The sequence below is a fragment of the Pollicipes pollicipes genome, unplaced genomic scaffold (genome assembly GCF_011947565.3).
Source record: "Pollicipes pollicipes isolate AB1234 unplaced genomic scaffold, Ppol_2.1 Scaffold_6052;HRSCAF=7182_pilon_pilon_pilon, whole genome shotgun sequence".
NCBI lineage: Eukaryota > Metazoa > Arthropoda > Thecostraca > Pollicipedomorpha > Pollicipedidae > Pollicipes > Pollicipes pollicipes.
The window spans coordinates 2,276,606-2,287,728 of NW_023596805.1; the positions used below are offsets into that span (position 1 = coordinate 2,276,606).

Here is an 11,123-nt window from a genome sequence, read left to right on the forward strand (position 1 = left end):
TTTACGCCGAAATGTTTACTTTCCAGCCGTGTGAGTGATACATCACCCCACTGTCACTTAGTTTCAACAACGGCTTAAATCTTTGGGATTGTCCCGCATTGATACCTTGGCGAAGAAGTGGGATGTGCTAACAGAATATATGCACTGAGATGCTAGGAATCGATTCCCACTGTCGGGCCTCTTTTTTGGCCACCTTCCTCTTGCACGAAAAGAGAGGCGCTGTCCTATGTCAGTGTGTCTCCGCCCGCCCAGGTGCCGACTGGACGCCACCAAACGTGTTCTCTTTTGCCATGTCGCGGCGACTTAGGACCGCCTACCTCTGACCATTACTATGTCTTCATCTGTAATGGGATTATAAACCAGCATTTCAAAAGCAACTGTTAGGTCGTCCATCTGGATTTTTGACCCTTTCTGATGACCTGTGTTAGTTCTCGTCCATGTGTGTATGGTCCTTGCATGTCAATGCGAGCCCGATGTGCTTGCAAGTTGTTTTAATTCATCTTTTGAATGCGTACTTTGCGTTTGGTACATTAGTTTGCTTAATATTAACACATTTATAGATTCACATTTCGATTTCGTACGCATTCTAGTATTCGACCTCATTGTGTCGACGACCCAAACCTTCCGAACGTCGTAACGAACCGAAGACCCTAAAAATTAAAGCGTGGACGGACTTCAAGCGCATACAAATAGAAATACAAATGCTGGGAGGCAAAACGGCGGTGCATGTATGATTAGCGCTGCGAGATGGACCCAGTTTTATAGAGGAAACTGTGAGTTTACGCATTCTTTAATCGCGTAGTGTAAGCACGAGGGTCAGGAGGCATGCTTTTACCATCAGCCACGTCGTTTTTATGTGATGTCTGATTCTTAATAATTGAAAAGTAAGATTGGACGGTCGAACTAAGTTGATTTGTGCATATTGAATGTACTACGGCGATCAAAAGGTCGTAATTCCGTGCTTCTCTCTTCTGAAAGTACGCCATGATAATAGTTTGCAACGTGTTGATAGATTACGACTGGTGTGATGAGATATGAGGGAAATCCAGTCAAAGTGAGCGCATAAGCTTGCAACAGTCGAAAAACACAACAGCTGGTTTACCATCAAGGCTTCGGTGGTGTTCAAAGGTGTTGTCGAAAACACTGTGCCTGCTAACGAAACTCACGCGCTTATGACAGAGAGCAGCATTATTTAGGAGTGCAGAACATTACGCGTAATCAATGCCATGTGTCTTACTCGTCAACAGTAACACGCCCCGAAGATGGCAGGAGCGAGACAAACATGACGGTGGCCTATAGCATGTATATATTAAGGCACCTTGCTAGTCCTCGCCATTTCCAAAAAGCAGGCGATATTTATGGTTATTTGCCTCTCGCTTATGCGATAGGAGTGATCAGACAAATCATACCGAGGTAGCAAGCATGGTAATGCGTGACTAGGCTACGTTTGGTTGGCGAACGGGTGTTTCCAGTTGATGCTCAGGGACGCTTTTATCAGCTGCATGGAAATTAGCAGATGGCATGCCCTAAAAGTTGAGTATTGCTTTATGTAAATTATCTTGTTTCCAGCCTGACCATGCATGATTTGGCCCAAACCTAAACTACGGTCAGATTACCCTGTTTTGTCATGCTTTGGTCCTTTCTTTTCACTGCCCAGGGGAGACATGCACGGTAAAAAGCAATATTTCAAACGTTAGTGGACTTTATTTTCTACGAGATGACGCAGGAGTAATCAAACCAGGATGAAACCCGACACAGCATTTCGGACAGTCTGGCGGTCTTTTTCAATCCACGTACTCATTTTACAGGGGTCGTGATCAACGCAACTTCAGCCAGAGATGCTCGGGTTCTGAGATCAGCAGACGAGCCCCCCGTTGACGGCACAGTAAGTAATGTGTCCAATGTAGGGTACCCTGCACAACAGGCTGGTACGCATTGTTTTGCAAGCGAGTGTAGTAAGGTGTCCACGTGTTGCCGAAGAGCATGAAGATACTACCCTCTTGCAATCTATTTGGGGTTCAGCAGCTGTCCAGCATATCTGATGGTTGTTTTGATAACCGTAATACGTCCCTGGCGGTTTCAGTGGTTTGTAGTGTGTGGCTTCAGCGGAGTTGATGTTGACTTCTGCGATGGATGTCTGCGGTGACCGCCGCTAACCTTACTTCCACGCATGTGTCTTCCAGCTGGAAGGACCCAGCGGACCTCCCCGACTGTTGATATCCTCGTACGGCACTCAGCGTCCTGGACAGCCGCAAAACGCACCAAGAGATTTCCGCTCAGACGGGTGATGACCGATTGCAGCACCGTGCTGGTAGTAATAATGAGCGGCATGTTAGCGAACATTCGCCTATAGAAGTAAGCGACGTGTGTTGCTCAAGTTGCCAAGCAAGACGATTGTGGTCCATGATTTCGGTTAACCCTTCCTCTGTGTTATTTTCCAATGCAAAGATGCTACAACTGCCGCAGATGTTATACCGAGGTTATACTATGTTGTAGCTTACACTATTGTGTTATACTATGTTGTCATGGGACTCTGCTGCGTTGGTATTACCGTCTGCCCACGCAAATGTTCATGATGCAATTTTCGCAACAAATTGAGATCTCTTATGCTGACCTTCGCAGACTAGTAGCTTCACGGAGCAACGTGGCAGCTCATAGAGGAGGCGAGGATTGGTGAGTGGTTCTTCATAGTCAAGCTCCTAAAATTCCGTTGTCCTAGAGAAAAACAGTGAACTCACAGTACAGTCATGACTGCAGCTGGTTCACTTTCTCTCTGGAAAATATGGTTTGTGCGTTACAGATCAATATTGGATATCCGCCTTAACAGCTCTAGTGATGGCGAATGTGTATGCGGGGTTTCACCGGGCCGGTGCTAGATATATATGTCGAGTTTGCTGGTGGTGTAGACATAGCGGGGCCTATAACGACTGCTAGGATGAGGGGAATTCTGCATTCTCTAACAATTTGTGGTATGGTTGTGATGATAGCTCCCGCATGGCAGTTCCATGCGCACGCAGTGTAATATGTGGCCGAGTCCTGCTCTATTCGTTCGAAATGGTAGGATTATTCCCGTGAGGATTTGTGTCATTGGGTATCGGATCCATCTCCGCTAACGGCTTTTGACTCTGCACAGGGAGGTGCGCCTTGATATGGACTGGTTCAGCGTCCTTTTGCGCCGCAAGCTCGCGGCACATGAGCCATTGCAACAGCACGACTGGCACTGCTTGGTGTCCAACATTACCGACTACTACATTTCCCGCTACTCTGGGTGCGTCACGTTCTCGGCAGCGATTAATGCCATTGATAAAAACTTCACAGTGTATTGGTGTTCGTTCTCTGCGTTTCAGTGGGGTTCGTCTTTTAGTTAGCCTTCAGTAGTATGCAACTTGAAGACAAGAGACCTGGTAGCATGCCCGTAAGGCTAACGCAACCCGTGGATAGGCGCCCCGTTGTTAAATCAGTTTGTTGCGCAACGTATCTATCTCTTGACCTATCTAACGATCTATGTATTTGATTTTCGTGGTTGGCTTTGGGACGCAATAAATGGAGTTGGTTAGATACACATTTCCCGAGCGAAAACATAGCTAGTACTTTTTTCTCTAAGTGTGATATCGATAACAATCTTGTTTCTGAAGAAAAAATGTGAAATTTGTTTATTGCTTCCTTTTCTTCTGCATGACCTGCGTGAACGAAAAAGTGCTAAAATAACCGCCTGATAAATCCAAACATATTGTTTTAAAGTTCTCGTTTTCAAACTCAAGCTCATGACCTCTCATTTAAAGATTGAAGACCGCTCAATATTTTTTCATGTAGTATTTTCAGCCGTTCAAGATTTACTTTATCGATCTGATATGTACACATGTATATCATGTCATACATGCCAGCCATGCTGTCTCTTGTGCCATACAACTATGGTTCAGGGAGAGAAAAATGGGCGATAATGTGCCTACCTGTCAAACAGATGCAACAAAATCATATATCCCTAGCAATTCTTCGATGCACGAGCTGCTCGTGTCTTTTTTTGTCCAACACTACAATCGTTCGACTACGAAATTATGGTCTGTCTTTCCAGATCACCACAACCAAGGACGTGGTACACTAAGATGAGTGATCTCATCATAGATCAGTACCCGCACATCTTCGCTGGGATGTCGGCGTCCTCTGCGGTGGTAAGCTGTTTCTGGACCACTTCCGTTTAACCTCTGGTGTTCTTAAGGGTGTTGGACATTTTTGGGTAGCTATGCTGGATAGACTTTTTTTCTAGAATGTGCTTCACCGTATATCATATTTATAACTTTCACCCTATGTAGGCATTTCACTGGATTTCCAGGTCTACCTACCATGCAATCCCTGCGTTTATCGTTGACGTGCGCCCGATTTCACAGGGATTCATGAAGGCCAAGCTTCGCCACAAGTTCAAGAACATCCGCTTCCGTTCGTTTTCCGGGGAACGGGAACGGTCCGAAGCCAGACTGTGGCTGGTGACCCCAGAATGACCTGTGAGGTTCGGTGCTGGTCTCGATCCTGCTCAGCAGGAATGAAGCCGCGTAAGGAGACGACGGTCGGTGGCCAAGAACAAACTGAACAGTGTTAGTTGGCTTGGTGACGGGCCAGCCGGGTTCTTGAGCGGGGATTTACACCATCGATCTCTGGAATTCTTGGTGATGTTATCCAACGTGGTGACTGTTTTTTTAAACGGCCTGATCGAAGCTCACGACCGTGGTGCAGTGTGTCTCGAGAGTGATAACCATGGGCTGTTTGTGGTGCTGTCTCGTCATGGTCACACCGCAGCTGAACGACAGCTCAAGGACGATTGCGGACCGAAAATGCTCGCGATGTTTGCTCTACAAACGTCGATTGGTAGATGAACCACACTGCATGGTACGCCGAGGGCTACGAAAGTCGCCACATACGTGGTGCTGATTTGAATGACGCTCTTTGCGCTTGTCGTGTTACGTTAACGCGCCGTGGCCACGAAGGAGCCGTCTGTCACGTGGTTTTCGTTCATTTTGGCCGTTTCTCGTTGCGTCTTTGCGGATTCTTTGTCATTGCGTCCTTGACGTGCGCATGAGTGCGGTTATCAAGAGCAACAGTTAGCTAACACGTCACAGGCTCTTCGTCGTCAGAGCCTGCCGGAGATGGATGTCAAGTGTCATGTGAAACTGACGTATGGGTGTCCTCGGTGCCCTTTCCCATGCATATTTATAAATTACGTGATGCACTTGTTTAGTCTGGTCGGTTTATCCACAGAATAGGTTGGAGCTCACCGCCAAATTGTGCGTCGAATACAAAGTGCGTTGTCAGGAAAGTTTCGCTGCATGAATACTTACCAGCCACGAAGAGAACCTGAACTGTCACGTGCCAGCGGCGACTGGCAATTTCCAGTGACGCCTGAGAAGTTGCCATCGACTGCCAGGAAACTTTTTAGACAATGTAATGTATAGGAATCGTCTCATGCGTGAGATCTGCACCCATAGCCACACTTCTATTCAGTGCACAAAAACTGAATAAGTCGGGTCGCGAATCATTGATTGATGCGCGAATAAAATATAACTGCTTATGATGCTTCCAACATACGCCCATAGTCTCCGTAGAGAGTAGCGTAGCTATCCGTAGGGCTCAGCTCCCAATCCACGTAAGGGATCCAACTGCACTTCCGTTTTGTGTCTGGTATATAGTCGGTTAGCTGTGAAGTTCCTCGCGGGAAAAATTGCTTCTGATACACTAGTAAACAAAATGGAAGCTCAAGGGAGTATGAGGGTGAACACCTCATCGGAAACTTCCATCTTGCTATGCGCATCATTGACTCTGAAACGGAGCTACCAAATGACGTTTTGGCCTTGTCATTTGCTTGCTATGCCACCAGCAAAACATTCATAAAGTTTGAGAATGGTTGGAGGGGCGTATTCTGCCATCCAATGGCAAAGGGGCCTATGCGGCCATAGGTAAAAGAGTGCTCAGGCCTTCTTGGCTATGGACGGCAGTATTACCTGCTCGCGCAATCTCACCTAGCCCTTATAGCGTAACACAATTACACTGTTTGGTTTCACCATGACTTTTGGTAATTTCGTATTCTTAATGCCCGAAGCAAGATGAGGCCTGTGAATGTTTTCCCGTTTCAGGAAAGTGATCAAGTAACATTAGGTCAATGCACACACTTCGATCGCAGTGCATAGTTCACGCTGGTCCGCCAGCGGGCTACGTCGCCGTGAGTCGGGAATGAGAATGAGATGAGAACGCAATGAGAATGAATGTGTGACCTCCGCGCGGGATGAAAGCGAGACAACAGCTGATGTGTCTTGAGATCAATAGCTCCTTATGCTGTTTGTGGGTCTGCCGTCCTCTATTGCTTTTCCAGCTTTGCGGCTCGACCTACCTCAAAAAAGAATATGACCTAGGGCAGACGCGCGGGATAAATCCAGCCGGGAGGCTAAGTTTGGCCTCGTAACGACTCGTTTCGGACCGTGGTTGATTTGGCAAAGTTACGCCAGTCTCGGACGCCTCTCACAAAGCGTGACAATAAACGAGCGATGGGATTTGGGATAATCAGTGATCATCTTCGCCCAGCCGATACGACTCCCATGTTGTATTGAGGATGGCTCCTGTACTCCTACTAATCAGATACCTTGCCGTCAGGGTCAAGGAAATGGTCAGTTGGCGGAACTAGCGTGGAAAGTTCTCCGGATAACGCAATACTCCTGGCAGCTCCAGCGACTTCCGGAGCACTCGGGCGATTAGTTGTAAGTATAGTGGCGCCCAGTGTGGGGCCCTATGCATAAGCTGATAACGCTAACTTTTTGGACTTCTTGGTGAGACTGGTGTGAAGGTGTTAACGGTGGCTCCATACACACACACGCACACGCACACGCACACGCACACGCACACGCACACGCACACGCACACGCACACGCACACGCACACGCACACGCACACGCACACGCACACGCACACGCACACACACACACACACACACACACACACACACACACACACACACACACACACACACACACACACACACACACACACACACACACACACACACACACACACACACACACACACACACGTGTCTGCCAGGCGATTCGCCCAGGAGATAACAACCATGTGAGCTCACCATCGGCCGATACACGCGTTTCCGTCGTCGTCAGTCCCCTTCCATCACTTTTCCTGATCATCGATCGTTTGCAGCCACGCCCCCGGCCGCCCTCTCCGTCCTGGGCGCCCCCACTGGCGGTGCCTGCCGGTGTGGACGGGCTCCCAGCGGCCCCCGGACCGGGTCCTGCGACGCGGTTTCCGCAGACGTCCATACTCCAGGATAGGTATCGGGGTTGGGAATATGAATGGAATGTGACGGGATTGAATATGGAATTTGACGGGATTTCAACGGAGCCGACTTACAAAAGTGTGTGTAGTACCGACTTGCGTAAAGGATTTGTTTTCGCTTCACCTTTGTGGATTGGTAGATGCAGTTGCTTAAGTTGTACCGCGTCGCTTAGTCGTCTCTTTCTACAATGATTGCAGACTATTGCTTGGGTCAACTTGATCACCGTTACGACGTAGTAAGGGTATATTTTTTATTTGCGGTGTTTGTGTAATTATATCCAATGCGATAAATGAGGTCATCAATAATGCCATGCTTTCGTGTGGCATCCTGTCTGCACCCACAGATTAACCGCACTATCAAGGTACCAAGAGGAAGAAGAAAAGAGCGCTTACTGGTATGTTCCGTCAACATCACCATGCTCCATTTATTTGTTTGACTCGCTATTTGGTTGACTCCCTGTGCAAGATGTACTTACGACAAATCGGAGTGGGTGTTGGGGAAAATTGTAATGTTGAGATGCAGAATTTGAACGTAGGGGAAGCGTACTCAGTACATGACCTCTTCGCCACTTCGGCAGGGCGGACCCACATACGCGTGAGTCAGGTGGTGGGTTTCAGTGCGAGTTGCAGGAGTCGCAAATTTGGCGAAATAGCCTTGTGTCGAATCCTGTCCACCAATGCCTACGATTTCCAGATTGAGAAACCTCTCAACTTATCGCGAAATTTTACACTGCGGACGTCAGCAAACGCGGATGCTAGGGGCCTTAGATATTTTTGGTTCATCCAGAATACTTTTTCTTTGGTATAACGGACAGATAACTACCTGTTGCGTTTGCTACTCAGTGTCACTCATAACGTGTCCGTCACATGCAGCAGCTGTGACGAATAGATCCTCAGGGTATGTCCAAGGATCGTCAATCGGTTTGAGCCCATGTTGTTCTGTGAAGTTCCTATAGCTTATAGATTGGTGATGGCCCATAGTGGTGATGCGTCTTTTTTATGACAAGCCCGCGTCCGGCTCTTCTGCGCAGGCGCGTCGACCTCAACATCAACTGGTTCAATGACGTCATACAGCGCAAGCTGCGGCATCGGATGCCGTTCCAGCAGCGCGACTGGAACAACCTGGTGTCCGCCATCTTCAACCAATACTTCTCGGCCACTTCCCAGTGCGTCTCGGGCGATTGTTCGCCTTGTGTACTGATTATGTCGGACCGAGGACACGATGACGGTCCGGCCACAAAGCACCCAACACGTCTGTGGAAAACACTGGTTTGAGGTGTCTTCTCTTCGACACGTGTGCCCATTGACGTCACAAGGTTCGCTACACGGATTAGAAACGCGGTCGCACGGTGTTTCCAGCAGCAGACATTAAGCCAGGAGTTTGAGCATGGCACCGGATTTAACCACCTGCGGTTTTCCCGGAACAGCGCGAAAGTCAGTGTCTGAAAAGTGCTTATGGACCGATACCGTTACCACGCAAGGATATATGACATTCTATTTTATCAAAAACGCGGTGTGGTTCTCACATAGCGTTATAATATCACTGGCATGGGTCATGCCTGCTTTTCCGGTATCCTAACAAGTTTTCACCCCCCTTTCCAGGCGGCCCGCGAACCCGAAGCGATGGTATCACGAGATGAGTGCCCGAGTGATGGATGAGTATCCTCATCTGTTTGAGGGCATGACAACGTTCCAAGGCCTGGTAGGCATCCGCACCCGATTATAGCATTTAGTTTAGGAAGCATGTTAACTCTGGACGACGTCGGTGTTGAGGTTTTATGACTGATCCTTATGTCTTCTGAGCGAGCTGAATGCTATGATGGACATCGTGCTGGTGAACATAAGCTTCATTACTCCTATTAATTAATCCTGGGCGCCCGTGTTTGGGCGTTCGTTCACTACCGTTCTAGACAGGATTTTGGGATATTGCCATTGCTATTCACTAGTTTGGGAACTGCGTGTAATCGCCGGATCATATTTCGTAGACGTTCGTGACGCAAAAACTCCGATGCAAGTTCAAAAACGTGCGTTTTAAGATCAACTCGTCGTGGAGGGCCCTCGGACTGCAGCGACACGCGCCATCTAGCAACTCCACGCCAACTCAGCAGCTGGAGGGCACTGAAGCCGCGAACATTCAGCTAGCTGTAGAATCTGTCAAGTCGGAGGCGTGCCAGTCGGACGTCAGTGAACTCCTCATCGTGCGAGGAGTGGATTCATCAGACAACTCGTCAGAAGTCATCCAGTTTGACGACCAATGAACTCTCGAATGTGAACCATCTGGCACCACTATGAATCTAAGTCACTCGCTAAGTTAGGCTTTATGGTGATGCAATGACTTATGTGATCGCACCCCGCGTTAACGTGTTTCGGAAAAGACTGTAGATCAGCTTCGCTTTGCTTTCCGTCAAACTACGTACCTAGTCATGCGTAGAACGTGGGCGACTGTTGGACGTATGCCATCGGTGCCCCCATGTATTGTCTTGAGGGTCATGTCTGTAGGAACTCCGCCGTGTTTATGCATGTTTGCGCTATCATGGCACTGACCTCTCAGTGCAGCTTGCTAAGGCAGAGCACGACCCTCGCGCACCACTTTGGCTGATTGCTTATTCGGAATGCATTGGCGCGCGTCTTGAAGACAGACATATCTCTTCAGCATCTGGCCGCGCAGGCCTGAGTAAATGTTTAGGCATTGGTCAAGGGACTAACGCACTGCGTACGAATCGTTTGGCCCTTTCTGACAAACAGCTTAGCTGAGTCAAATGAGCATCTGTTTAGTTTGTTAGAGATGTGAGTTTTCGCAAATGGTGTAAGCAACGGATCAGGGGCGTTGTTTTGCAAACTAAGTTAGTGGCTGATCAGTGAAAAAAATGACCAGAACTTCTCCAAAATATGCCAGTAATATTGTTTCTTCCTAGATTTAGCCAGCTTTCTTAAGTGTGTGGGGGGGGGGGGGGGCGGGTGACTTCAGCCTTTTTCTGAAAAGAAAACTGAATCCCGACAACGGATGTTCCGCCCCTGTTCTTGCCTATCAGCTTTGTGGGCATCTCGATGGTCGTCGTCTTGCTTCCTGTTCAGCTCATTGACTCAGTGTAGATGAATCCGCGAGCTGACGTACTGCATGCGCTGTCACGCCGGCAATGAGGCCTTTTGGTGACCATCTGTTTGCTCGGATACGACAGTGTGATGGCTGGAAGGTGATGCGATGGCCATGGGCGCTCTTGTGTTGTTAGACGAGACAGAGGCCCTCTCCTGTGCCATGAGAGAGATCTGAAGTGAAAGACGGCATCTTTGGTCTGGACCCTGCCTCACGCGCAGTGCTGTAGGACGGTGTCGCAGGGGAGAAGAATACTTGGTCGCACTGGTAATGCCGACAGCCTTCGCCGTGACGGGTGACCAAGTTGTGCTCAGGAAGGATGGATTGTAGTCGCTCCCGGTGCACATCTCAACTTAATAAATGTATGTGACGACACCGGTGTTAAGTTTGGAGCGTATGATGACACTGCGCTGGCATTTGAACTGCACGGCGTGGCATTTACAGATGATGTGATGAGAATTACTGCGTTAAGTTGGGCGACATCTGGCTAGTGCACACATGGGACGCCAAAACAGTGAGAATGCCGGGTCGGCGAACCCCCAAAAACGTAGCGGGAGAAGCAACGAATACCCTTCCTGGCCTTTAGGTGGCAGCCGGATACGGCTGTACCCGATGTCCAGAGATAAAGAGGACTCCGAAGGCATGAGACAGAACTAAGAACTCGCCAAATGAGATGCAAATAAATATAAATGAAAAATACAAG

The 11,123-nt window shown here is 48.5% G+C and overlaps 1 protein-coding gene and 1 long non-coding RNA gene across 3 annotated transcripts; both read left to right on the forward strand.

The window, feature by feature from the left end:
- The first annotated feature begins 679 nt into the window (after positions 1-679).
- LOC119104858 (uncharacterized) lies at positions 680-5,475 on the forward strand. The gene is made up of 6 exons (XR_005094996.1): positions 680-1,885; positions 2,184-2,284; positions 2,623-2,673; positions 3,134-3,268; positions 4,073-4,169; positions 4,386-5,475. It is a non-coding gene; the product is annotated as an uncharacterized LOC119104858 (long non-coding RNA).
- Positions 5,476-6,582: 1,107 nt separating this feature from the next.
- On the forward strand, positions 6,583-10,246 carry LOC119104859 (uncharacterized). Of its 2 annotated transcripts, XR_005094997.1 has the most exons (6): positions 6,583-6,740; positions 7,192-7,322; positions 7,671-7,721; positions 8,358-8,492; positions 8,929-9,028; positions 9,312-10,246. XR_005094997.1 is itself a non-coding variant. In XM_037228585.1 (3 exons), the coding sequence occupies exons 1-3, from the start codon at positions 8,326-8,328 to the stop codon at positions 9,582-9,584; spliced, it is 540 nt and encodes a 179-aa protein (XP_037084480.1). In that variant the 5' UTR covers positions 8,018-8,325; the 3' UTR covers positions 9,585-10,246. The 2 variants fall into 2 exon arrangements, 1 of the variants encoding a protein (XP_037084480.1); XM_037228585.1 differs by lacking the exons at positions 6,583-6,740; positions 7,192-7,322; positions 7,671-7,721 and having other exon boundaries at positions 8,018-8,492.
- The last annotated feature ends 877 nt before the right edge of the window (positions 10,247-11,123 follow it).